The 13,219-nt window shown below is 41.1% G+C and overlaps 1 protein-coding gene across 2 annotated transcripts in view; it reads right to left on the bottom strand.

Annotated features, from left to right (window-relative positions):
• The window catches only part of tafa5a (TAFA chemokine like family member 5a), a 433,494-nt gene that overhangs the window by 77,257 nt on the left and 343,018 nt on the right, over window positions 1-13,219 (bottom strand). Inside the window, exon 4 of one of the 2 annotated variants that reach the window (XM_069909856.1) lies at window positions 4,275-4,342. The exons of the other annotated variant lie outside the window; for it this stretch is intronic. Coding sequence (XP_069765957.1) covers window positions 4,304-4,342 — 39 coding nt within the window. The 3' untranslated portion in view covers window positions 4,275-4,303. The remainder of the gene's footprint in view (window positions 1-4,274; window positions 4,343-13,219) is intronic. 2 annotated transcript variants of the gene reach the window in all.

Raw genomic sequence — 13,219 nt, forward strand, 5'->3', positions numbered from 1 at the left:
CCTAGTTCTGGTTGGTTGCCGCTTCAACCCAAGCCTACATGGATCTTGGAAGTCTGAAACAGATTTGGGAATGGAGAGATGGCACGTGGAAGTGTAGAGTTCCTATCACTTGAGAAAATTACTTATAATTTAAGAGATAAATATCATATATTTTGGAAAATATGATGTCCATATTTACAAAGTCTGGGCATGAATATTTAAATGAAACTCAGACATTCCCCTTCTCCTAAGGGTCTCTGTATAGTAGAAGAAGCCTTACAGTAAGGAGTGCTCCTGTTGAAGATCTCTTGTCCTATACTTTTTGCTTCGTAGGGGGTGAGAGGGGAAAGGGTGGGGAGTTCATGGTGGGGGGGGGGGCTTTCTTTCTATTCCTGCTTTCTTTTTTCTTATATATACCATGTGTATTTGAAAAGGATTTGCACTATTGTAAAACATGTGAATTATTGTGGTTTTAAATTTATAAATAACATTTTTAAAACAGCAAATTCTTATGTAGCACCTTATCAAAAGCCAAATACACAACATCCATAGCCTCTCCCTTGTCCATCCTACTTGGGATTACCTCAAAAAATACCAAAAGGTTGGTCAGACAGGATTTTCCCTTCATGAAACCATGCTGGCTTGGACCTATCATGCCATGCACTTCAAGGTATTTCATAACCTTGTCCTTGAGGATCAACTCCAATAACTTTCCAACTACTGACATCAGACTAATAGGCCTATAATTTCCTTTATCTGCCTCTCTCCTTTCTTAAACAGTGGAACTACATTTGTGAGTTTCCCATCCTCCAGAGTCCATTCTTTTCTGGAAAATCATTTCCAATGTCTCCACAATCTTCAAAGCCACCTCCTTCAGAACCCATGGATGCAACTCATCTGCCGGGAGACTTATCTACCTTTAGTCCATTCATCTTACTAAGCACTATCTCTCTAGTAATCCTGACTGTACTTAATTTAATTCCCTGAGACCTCTGACTATCAGGTATATTGCTATTGCCTTCCTCAGTGAAGACTGCCTTCTCTTTGTCACCCATTATAATTTTTCCAAAATTATTTTCAATCAGTCGTATATCTACCTATATCTCTCTTTTATTATTTATAGATTTTAAAAAAAGCATCCTTTTGTAAGTTATTTGCCAACTTCCTTTCATAATTAACCTTTTCTTCCTAATGACTTTCTTTGTCTTTCTATATATATTTTTAAAAGTTTACCAGTTCTGTTTTTCTGCTAATTTTTGCTTCCTTGTTTCCCTTCCTTTTGCTTTAATTTTACCCTTAATCTTTTAGTTCGCCACATATGTGCCATTTTTTTCCATTCCTTTTTTCTTGGAATATATTTTTCCTACAATTTTTTATTTCTTGTAGAAATATCATCCAATTCTGCTCTGCTTAATTTTCCAGTCAACCTGGGCCAGTTCCTCTCTCGTACCACTGTAAGTCCCTTTGTTCCACTGAAATATTGACGAACCTGATATCAGCTTTTCCTTTTCAAATTTGAAGCTGAACATGTCATGATCTCTACTTACTTAGGGTTCCATTACATTTAGTTACCTAATCGCCTCAGGATCATTACACATCACCCAATCCAAAACTGCCGATTCCCTGGTGGGCTTTATCGACGAGATGCTCCAAAAAGCCACCCAATAGACTCTCTCCTGAGTTCCATACCTTCCTGACTTTCCCAATCCCCTTTCCATGTTAAAATCCTCCATAATTATTTTGACATTTTCCTTCTAACACACTTTTTCTACTTCCAGCTGTAGCTCATAGTCAACTTCCCAGCTGCTGTTTGGGGGCTTGTATATTACTGCAAATAATAACAACCCATAAGGATTCTACCACTTCTGATCCTATGCCCCTTCTTTCTAGAGATTTAATATCAGTGCTGAGCATCACGGCCACACCACCCCCTTACCCACCTGCCTATCTTTCCTATACACTGGGCACCCTTGGACATTTAGGTCCCAATCACATCCATGTCTCAGTGATGACCACACCACAATGTCATATCCTTCAATCTGTAGCTGTGCAACAAGGTCATCTTTATTCCTAACGCGCCGTGTTTCTTAGTACAGAGCCCGTAGACCAGAATCTGCTAGTGATTTTGCTGTATTTCTATTGTACAGCAAATTATCCCGTCTTTTCACCTGCCTGACCTTTTTATCTTCTTTGTTGCACATTATTTTTGACTTTTTTCTAATTTCCTCTTTCTTGTTTCCTTCTACCCTAATCTGTGCACTCACATTCTGATACCCACCTCCCCGCCAAATGAGTTTAGGCCCTCCCCAACAGCTCGAGCAAATCATGTCTACATTTATTTATTATCTGTCCTGTCTTCATTGGCTCTCCATCCCCACGACCTTTTGAGTCTGAGTTGAATCTCCCACTCCAATTTGTCCCAATGATCCATTCCAAGGCCCAATGACACATTGACCCAAAAGGTAGCTCTACTGCACCTGCATGATGTCTGTATGCTCAGCACCAAATCTCTTATTACAGTATAAAGTGTGTATAAATGAATGCACTTCATTTAACCTACTTTCCTTCAAAACAATAATACTCTCTGTGACCACACCAGTCCCGTTACAGAATTATTATTAGCTTTTAGCCCTATCTGATCAAGCCCAAGATCTTGCACTTTGATTTGAAAACAAACCTGATCCTCCACATGCACATAGAGCGCGATCCCGTCAGGCTCAGATTGAACAGTGGACTCGACTACAGGTTTTTCAAAGAGCAGTAAGGTATACTTGAGCTCACTGAGTTTTGTGTTTCAGCCAATGTCATTCATCATTTCGAGGTTTACCCTATCTTTCTGTCAAAACAAACCCACCAGATCCAATGACCCTGTGGGATGCAGACTTGGGCAATTGACCCCTCAGATGTCATCATCAATTTTAGACCTTGAAGAAGTCTCATAACACTTTAAACAAGAGTATGGAGAATCTCCACTGATTATCACCACATGCCTACCCTCTGCTGGAGAATTATTGTGAGAAGCACCAAGGAGTCAAGGCTACAGATGGGCAACCTTAAACTCCTTCAGCAAGACTGGCTCATGACTGACATCATTGGTGCCTGGGCTGATCATGTCCTGGAAGACACTGCTGCCAAAGCAAGCTTGGAGGACGAGATAAAATAACCAATTCAAAAGAAAACTACTTGATCTTTCATTCATAATTTTACTTGTTGTAAGTGCATCAAGGATAACATTTGTAGGAGAGAGAACCATAAAAAGGCTGTAGGAACAAAGTTTCACCTCCAATTTGTTCTTAAGCACAACCAGTTAGAGAACATGAGGTCAATACTAAATGTATGTAAGCATTCATAAAACAGGTCGAGCCATCAATAGAACTGTAATTTCAGGGTCTGAGATAGTCCTCATCCCATTATCACTGCAAGGCAGCCTTTCAATGAGAAGTGTGAAGCACCAAGGCAGAAAGCAGCACATACATTCCAGAAGGTGCGGAGGGCCAGAGAGGTTCCCAAAGGGCCTCAGGCGTTGAAGGCTTCCTGATCATATCAGAGGATGAATCTGGACCTCGGGTTGCCGAGTCTGTGCAACTGCCGAGGCAGAGGGAGCACCCGAGGCGAATCCATGGACACTCAGTGTCTCTGAAGGGGACACTCTTTTGTTTCTCTTCCTCCTATTGTTAAGGGCACCGAGTAATGCTCATCGTGGCTCTTTGTTTGGCAGAAAAACATGTATATCATGTATATTACATTTTTATGTATTATTATGTGACAAAAAAATGAATGATGAACCTTGAAAAGAGAGGAGCCAAAAGAATGAAGCAGCAGGCATCGTACAGAACTCATAAATTTCTCAAACAAGGTCCAGTGGTCCTGCCACATCCAATGGTAAATAGTGGTGGGTAATTGACCAATTTGTGTGCAACCCCATCCACAATGGTAGCAGAGATCTGCAAGGGAGTACAAACAAAGCAAGGCAGAAACATTTGTAACCAGCTTCATCCAGAACTGCCAACTCCTTCCTCCTGAGGCTTCTACCATGATCAAAGTCATTCCTCATGCCAGCAGGAACTAGTCCAATAGCTGAGAATTTGTGCTTGAAAATGAGCCCCATCTCACCGCATGCTGTTCCAGGTCAGCGAAAACATTGGCATCCAAGTGGGAATTGCCAGAGTATATCTTGTCCGGAAAAAGCAGTAAAATTCCAATCTGACCAATGGCAAGCCCAACAATCTATTCTCAGCCATTAGAGAAATGATTGAAGGTGACAACGGCAATAACATCAAGTGTCATTTACTCACCAATTCATCGGTGCACAGCTTGGGTTCCATTATGACCACTTGACTCCTGAGCTCATCACAGCCTTGGTCTAAATATGGAGAAAAAAAATAAATTCCAGTGGGGAAGCAAGAATTATAGCCTTGACATCAAGGCAAGATTTCACCAAGTGTACCTCAAGGAATCCTAGAAAAATAAAAGCCCATAAAAGTCAAGAGAAAATCTTTCCACCAGCTGGAATCACAATTTTCACAATGAAGGACAGCTCTGGATGTTAAAAACCAGTCAGTTCAGGTTGGAATGTAACTCCTTGGGCAGTGTTCTTGGCTCAACCATCTTTCTGCCCACAATTGATGACGTCTCACTCAAAAATGTTCCTTTCCTTTTTTAATCCATTGGATAGTAAAGCTGTCCACTGCCATTATACAACAGGATTTTGACAATATTAAGGCCAGTGGTGAGAGGCAAGTAACAATCCCATCTAAAATTCCAGGCAAAAGGAGAAAATCTAAACACGTGGCCTTCAGATTCATTCTTAAACTCCCCCACCATCAACATTCAGAAGGTGAATAATGATTAGAATCTCAAATGGGCCAATTGCAAAAAAAACACGATGCCCAAAAAGTGGATCAGAAGCCATATTTTCTGGAGAGTGGCCCACCATCGTCAAGGCATAATGGCACATATGCCCCACGTTTCCAGTCATAAAAACATTCAGCCCATCAAGCATGCACCAAACCATACATGTTTGGAGGAAACCCCAAGCACCATGCAGTCACAGGAAGGAGGTGTGAATTCCACAGGTGTCACCGAAGGCCAGAATTGTTGCTTCCTCACAGATATGTGCAGCCAGGATAAAGTAACTTGCTTAATTAATAGCCAATGAACTAGCTTAAACATTCGGTTTCTTTCACTAGGCCCTTTCAAATTGCTGTTTAAAATGGGATGAACCGGGCAATTTGCATGGATAGCGTCCCAACCAGGCCAATCTGGTCAGAACCCAACTGGGTCCACGACCTACCTCAGAGGTGTTCAGGGAACCCAGTTAAACTTACTCAGGTCTCCTTCATGGCAATTTGAAAACGAAAATGGCTGACCCACTTTCTCTGATGATGTCAGTACTGCAGACGTCACCAGCATCTGAACGTCATGAACCTCCGGTGAGCGCAGAAACAAAAGCAAAGACATCCTCAGCCCCCTGAGTGCCCTGCCGACAGCCCGCTCTGGTCACCCCGCATGAGTCCTGCTGACAGTCTGCCGCAGTCACCTGCTGACAGCTTGTCAATCGCCCACTGAGTGCCCCACTGGCAACCCGCCCTGGTCACCTGCTGACTGCCCTGCTGACAGTCCGCTCAGGTCACCCCCTATGAGTCCCGCTGACAGCCACCCCGGTCGCCCGCTGACTGTCCCACCAGCAGCCCACTTCATTTGCCCCAAGTTCCCAGCTGGCAGCATGCCCTAGTTACCCACTGACTGCCCTGCAGGCCACCCCCTGCACTTTCCAGCCGGGAACAGAATGGCAGGTACAGACTTCAAATGCATTAATGCAACGTGTGTGTAATTTACGGGGCTATGCCGGGCGGCAGCACATTGCAAAAACCACAACGTTTAAGACAATACTTTTTAATCAGAGGCTGAAAAGGGAGTTTGTGAGAGTGAGTGCATGATACGACATTCACCGCATCATCGTGGGGGCGGGATCCCCCTTAAATCGCCGGGTTGGCAATTTAGCAGCTAGCTCGCCTTCAAATGCAAGGGTGCATCCTGCACCCAAGAACCAGTAATCACACCTGGATCCCAGGAGATAGGGCCGAGTCATTTGGCTGTAGGCTGGAACATTTGCAAGAGGCATTTTAGCAGCTCATTAAAGCTTATTATGAATCTGCATCACCATTTAGAAAAGACAGGAAGTAAATATCACTGTGAATTTCCCAGCAAACAAACACTCCTGACTTGGAAATATTCTCCATTATTTCATATTTACTAAATATGAGCAAAGGGATGCCCCAATCAACTGAACGATAACAGCTTCTTCTTTACAATGACTGCAGCAGCACACAAACCAGTTCACTGACACCTTCTCAAGGGCAGTGAATACTTACCGGATTTGCCCAGCCAAGTCCATGTTCTGTGCATGAATTAGGATTCAAAATGATCCCATGAAATTGTGACAAATCCTCCAATGGACTTGGAAATTACAAATATAATTTGATTTGAAATGAAAACCATTACTAAAAATTAATATCAACTTTGACTCAACAAAGTTTGTGCTTAACACATTAGATCTTACACTATTGGTGTCAAATTAGAGTAGGCCACACATGACACAGCAATGTAGCATTGTGACTTGAGGCTAGCAAAGATAGTTAAAGTTTTGAGATTCTAAATACTCAGTTGAGAAATTCTTTCAGAACTTATTGTACCATTAATGATCATCATAACTCAAGTTCCTTGCCATTCAGCGAGGGCGATCATGTCTCTCCATCCATCACAGTCTCCCCCCCTCTGAAATGTAGTTGTTGCCTTCCCAGTTCTCCTTCAGTGAAGGTTCCATCCTTGAGCCGAGACCGTAATCGATGTTGAGTTCATGATTATACAAGGGAAAAATGCTGAAGAGGTTTCCTGTCACCTTCTTCAGTTGCAGTGGACGGGTAACCCTGGCCACCGATCAGCAGATTAATCTGCCCAGTGATTTGAGTTTCACATCCATAAATTTCAATTTGTAGAATCTTGTAAAAGCATCCACCGTTTGCAATCCATGGCTTCACATGACACTGATTAGGAGGCTCAGCAGGTCTATATCTTGCCCAAGGGTGACCTGCAGGCTATCGGACAGAAGCAGCGCCTTACACCTCCTTAGGCTGACAGCACCGACACCATCACAAGGCCAAAGAATGTACAGGAAATAGATCATATCTGGTACTGGTTGATCATACAGTATGTCAAGTAAAGAATTTTAGGAAGTAAAATGAAATCTTGCTTGGAGAGCGCTCAAGATCAGGATTCAGTCGGAACTGGACACTGAGCTGCGATTCCACCAATTAAAATCCTACAAATGGGTTCCAGTGCAGCACTTGTATTTCCTCTACTGTGCCGTGTCATTTGGAATAGTAAAACAATGATTGCATTTGTATTGCAATATGAACATATCTTTCTTCCAATGTTCTTACTGGGCAAGTTAGTTTGTTCAGGAAATTTCAAGTAAGTTAATGTTTTACTAGCAGGTGGTACAGTGACATCATCAAATCGTTGATCCTTTAAAATACCACAGTAAAGGCAGTCAATAGGAGCAAAGAGGCATAAAAGCACTTATATTTCCAACATTAAGCTGCTGCTCTCTCAGGACATTGCCATCATTGCACCAAAATGAAAAACCAGACAGTGGAATGATTAGTGTGGCAGTTGGTGCAACGATATTTAAGTGCCAGCAAATCCGGCACAGTTTGTAAGGGGTTTGTACATTCTCCCAATGTCTGCGCGGTGCTCTGTCTGGTTTCTTCTGCCCGCTAACAAAAAATGTGTGGGAATTGTAGGTTATTTGGTGTATTTGGGTAGTATGGGCTTGAGGGCCGGAAGGGCCTGTTACCGCGGTGTATCTTAATAAAAAAAGAAATAAAACAATTAAGTTCTCATGAGTAATCTTTTTCAATTAAAAATGTCTAATTTGTTCTCAGCTTCATACATGTACTGCTTAGGGAATATAAGAATGAGAATCTCATTAAATTAGAAGCCAGGGGTTTCTACATACATACTACTGCAAAGTATATAATTTATATTGGAAAAGTATTTTTCAAAAAGCGGAGAGAACTTTAAAATATTTCATTGGGAATACTTATGGCTCATTGAACTCTTTTGTTGTGTTTTCTGCCCTGCATCAATGCACAAAATACAAAAGAACATTCACATGCAAACTAATCGGTAGCTAACCTTCCTGAACCTCAGTGATTTTGCTGCTAAATGAGTTGGGGTGGGAAATTAGCAAGTACAAAGAAAGAGCTGTAACAGAGCTGTATTCAAATAAAAGGTGTAATTACTCCGACATGCTGCACACTAATGGAACTGGAAGAATCTATTGAAGACTGAGGCACATCAAGGGATGTGACTTTCTTAATAGAGTTTACTTATGCGCAACGGAACTTGACATTCTGCACTATTAGGTAAAAAGCGTTTTCCGCACACTGTGCCTGGCTGCATTAAGGAGCTAATCTGCCTTCACCTGTGAAATCGTCCAGGTGGCCTGTGTGCCTCTTGAATTGGATGAAATGAACTGCTCCCTGGATTCTAGCATCCAGTGCTTTCAAGTCATTGGAGAGCTTCGCACAATTTTAATGAGCTAGGCCATACAGGTTGACACAATTTCTTGATTCATCTTATGTTATTTAAAATGTATCCCACTATTCATAGAAGAGATTTATTTGGTTGTGTGAAGAATCTCTATAATTCCTAAATGATGAGGCCCCAAACAAGCAAAACAATTTAAAAAAACTAATCATCGAGCCCCAATCGTAACTTCTGAAAAATAAATAATTCTTCTTTGTATCATATATCTAAATTCTTTCCCCATTGACAATAATTAGGTAGAACACAAATACAACTGGATCTCCCTTTCACAATCTATGGATGTAAACATGAGAAAACAGTCATGTCACTTCTACAATCCAACTATAAAAAGAACACCGTAGTAATCATCAAGGTGTATATCTATCCATCAGTGGATAAAGAGGATCATTCACTAAAGTTGCAAGAACGTCATAAGATCTAAATTATCACAACGCCTTCCAATCTAACATTGCTTTTTTCCATTTATGTAATTATTTGATTTCATTCATGTTACTTTATACAATACCAAATAGAACTGCCAGTTCTACGAGTGTACGACAAATGTTCTATGAGTTTAGCATGGTAAGAAAATGTATTGTTGTGGTGGTTTTTCCCGATTAGTAGTTATGCATTGTTTGAGAGGCAGCCAAGCAGTTGCCAATAAATGAACAATCATCAAAAACTCAGAGCTAGGCTAGGCTACTTAGCTTCTTCAACCTGCACTGACATTTCACATCTCTGCTGATTTGGCTGGAATCTCAATTCCACCTTCTAACTTTTCACCCTCTTACCAATCATGAATCTACCTCATTTAAAAAATTTAACATAACATATAACATAACAATTACAGCACGGAAACAGGCCATTAGGCCCTTCTAGTCCGCACCGAACCAAACACCCCTTTCTAGTCCCACCTCCCTGCACAATGCCCATAACCCTCCATCTTCTTCTCATCCATAGACCTGTCCAACCTTTTCTTAAATAATACAATTGACTCCGCCGCCACTATTTCTCCCGGAAGATCATTCCACACGGCTACCACTCTCTGAGTAAAGAAGTTCCCCCTCATGTTACCTCTAAACCTCTGCCCCTTAATTCTTAACTCATGTCCTCTTGTTTTAATCTTTCCTCCTCTTAACGGAAATAGTCTATCCACATCCATTCTGTCTATCCCTTTCATAATCTTAAATACTTCTATCAAATCCCCTCTCAATCTTCTACGCTCCAAAGAATAAAGACCCAATCTGTCCAATCTCTCCCCATACTCCAGATGCTTAAACCCAGGCAACATTCTGGTCAACCTTCTCTGCACTCTCTCCACTCTGTTTATATCCTTCCTATAATTAGGCGACCAGAACTGCGCACAGAACTCCAAATGAGGCCGCACCAACGTCTGATACAATCTCAACATCACCTCCCAACTCCTATATTCCATGCAATGATTGATAAAGGCCAGCATACTAAAAGCCTTCTTCACCACCCTATTCACGTGAGTTTCTACCTTCAGGGAACGATGTACCGTTACTCCTAAATCTTTCTGCTCTTCTGTATTCCTCAATGCTCTCCCATTTACCACGTATGTCCTATTCTGATTCTTCTTACCAAAATGAAGCACCTCACACTTATCAGCATTAAATTCCATCTGCCATTTTTCAGCCCACTTTTCTAAGCAGCCCAAATCCCTCTGCAATCCTTGAAAACCTTCTTCATTATCCACTATTCCACCTATCTTAGTATCGTCTGCATATTTACTAATCCAATTCACCACCCCATCATCTAGATCATTAATGTATATAACAAACAACAATGGGCCCAATACAGATCCTTGAGGCACACCACTGGTCACCGGCCTCCAACCTGACAGACAATTATCCACTACCACTCTCTGGCCTCTCCCTTTCAGCCAATGTTCAATCCATTTGACTATCTTAAAATTTATACCTAAAGACTGCACCTTCCTAACTAACCTTCCATGTGGTACCTTATCGAAGGCCTTACTGAAGTCCATATAGACAACATCCACTGCACTACCCTCATCCACATTCCTAGTCACCTCTTCAAAAAATTCAATCAGATTGGTCAAACATGACCTTCCTCCCACAAATCCACGTTGAGTGCTCCTGATCAGACCCTGTCTATCCAGATGTTTATAAGTACTATCTCTAAGAATTTTCTCCATTAATTTACCTACCACAGACGTCAAACTTACAGGCCGATAGTTGCCAGGCTTCCTCCTTGAACCCTTTTTAAATAACAGAACCACATGCGCAATGCGCCAATCCTCTGGCACTATCCCCATATCTAATGACATTTGGAAAATTACCGCCAGAGCCTCTGCTATTTCCTCCTTCACTTCTCTCAATGTCCTGGGGAAGATCCCATCTGGTCCCGGAGACTTATCCACCTTTATATTCTTCAAAAGCCTTAAAACTACACCTTTTGTAATCTCTATATTCCCCATATTTACCCAATTTGCTTTTTTTTTATCCCACATCTCCCAATATCCTTCTCCTTAGTGAATACCGAAGAAAAGAAACTGTTCAATATCTCCCCCATTTCTCTAGGCTCCACACACAGTTTTCCACTCTGATTTTCTAAGGGACCAATTTTGTCTCTAGCTTTCCTCTTACCATTAACATATTTGTAGAACTCTTTTGGATTAGTTTTCACCCTGCTTGCCATAGTTTTCTCGTACCTTCTTTTAGCTTTCCTAATTCCTCTCTTAAGATTCCTCTTACATTCAATGTATCTTTCAAACATCTCCTTAACTCCATGCTTCTTATATCTAATGTACGCTTCCCTTTTTCTTCGAACCAAGTTTCCAATATTCCTTGAAAACCACGGCTCTCTCAAACCTTTTGCATTTCAAAGACTACTCTTTGAGAAAGCGAGTTCCAAATGTTCATGGTTCTGTGTCTCATCTCTGTCTTAAATGGGAAATGTAAAGGTTAAAACCTTGTATTTTTTGATTCCTAGTTAATTTTGTGCCCATCTCGTGAAGGAAAAGTATTTTTTGTAGTGTTACCATGGTGACTATGGTGTAATATGTCGTAATATCTGCACAGACCAAGAGGGTGCATCTCATTCTTCAACAAACTATGAAGGAGACGTGAGCTCTAAATAATTTTCTTTGAAGTCATCTTATTTTATCTCATTTCTTCTTGTATATCTCTTTAAAGTTGAATATCGTTATACCTTTAAATATAGCCTAATGCTTTGTTTATCCATCATTATGAAAATCTTAATGCAAAGTTAGGCAAAATGTTTATCCATTTTATCAATGAATTAAAGCTACAAAAATCTGCATCTAAGAAGTTTGGTTTATTGGATTAATAAGATAGCAATTCAGAATATCATCCCCTTGAAGATGAAACGTTTTGAAATTAGGAAATACTAGAACCTGGGTCGTAGCTCTGACACCTCATAGGATGGCTCCGGCACCTCCTCATCACCATTTTTGGTGAGCTCCGGCACCTCCTCATTGCCGTTTTTTGGTGAGCTCTGGCTTCTAAAAAAAATTAACCCTGCACCCCTGTGCTTCTAGGCTCCCAATGCGCTGAGAATTGACTGAAAGAGCTGTAATGAGTGCTCAAAATTCACTTTTGGACCATTTCCTTCATTCTTCACAGCAACAGCTCATGAATTGAGAAACCAGGAGAGTTCTCTAAACAGGAATTTGCTAAGTATCACCTGGAATATCATACGTCTTTGCAGTTTTCAATCTCTTTCATTCACACTCTCCAGTCAAGCAATGGCATCTCACACACCATTGCTTCTCTGGGAACAAGCTACATTTCTGCCCCTCCAGAACCAACTCTACAAAGCAACCATTGGATAACTTCCTTCAGTGATTGACATAATTTTTTTTAAATGGCGGTTAATGCTGATGAGTTAAGAAGCATCTGGAGAAAAGGGAACAGTTAACATTTCAGTTGATGGACAGAAGTTAGAATGTTAAATATGATTCTCTTTCCACAGAAGCTGGCTGGCTTGCTGAGAATCTGTTTGTATTTCAGTTCTCCAGCACTTGTCGCACCTTGCACTATCACACGAAAATCGGTAATTGCTTCAGCTGCTATTTCACTGTGAGATAATGAACCTGCTTGTGGCAGGCAAATGTAGGAGAAAAGCCAAACTCAACCTTTATCACATCAACAGCATCTTCTGTTATTTCTGTCATGAACGTTCCAGCCGATGAATATGACGATCGGGGGAACTTGAGGTCTGAGAGCCCTGGGTTAATGAGGGGCCTAAACTGGTAAGAATAACAACAACATAATCGATCCTGGCTCTTTCAGAAATAATTTCTGTGAAAGGGCCTGATGAATAATTAGCAGGAGGAAAATCAGGGCTGTTGCTGGGCTATACTTGCAGTACAAGAATAAAAGCATTTGCAAAAGTGTATCAGCAAGGATGAAATGTGACAGCATTTGACAAACTGGGACAATGAGTGGGTGAGAACAAAAATAAGCAGGAAGCAAAAAAGGGATTTAGAAATTTGTACTTTTGAGTATGTTATATTTAATGGGACGTCAGATGATAAACAAGGCTAATAGTGAGTAGAAGTCCATGACTGTGATTACATTATCCCTCTTGGATGTACGCCAAATTGAACTGTCCCTTTTCTTCTGAAATCCTTCCTCTAATA

This window comes from Narcine bancroftii, chromosome 13 (genome assembly GCF_036971445.1).
Source record: "Narcine bancroftii isolate sNarBan1 chromosome 13, sNarBan1.hap1, whole genome shotgun sequence".
In the NCBI taxonomy this organism is placed as follows: domain Eukaryota; kingdom Metazoa; phylum Chordata; class Chondrichthyes; order Torpediniformes; family Narcinidae; genus Narcine; species Narcine bancroftii.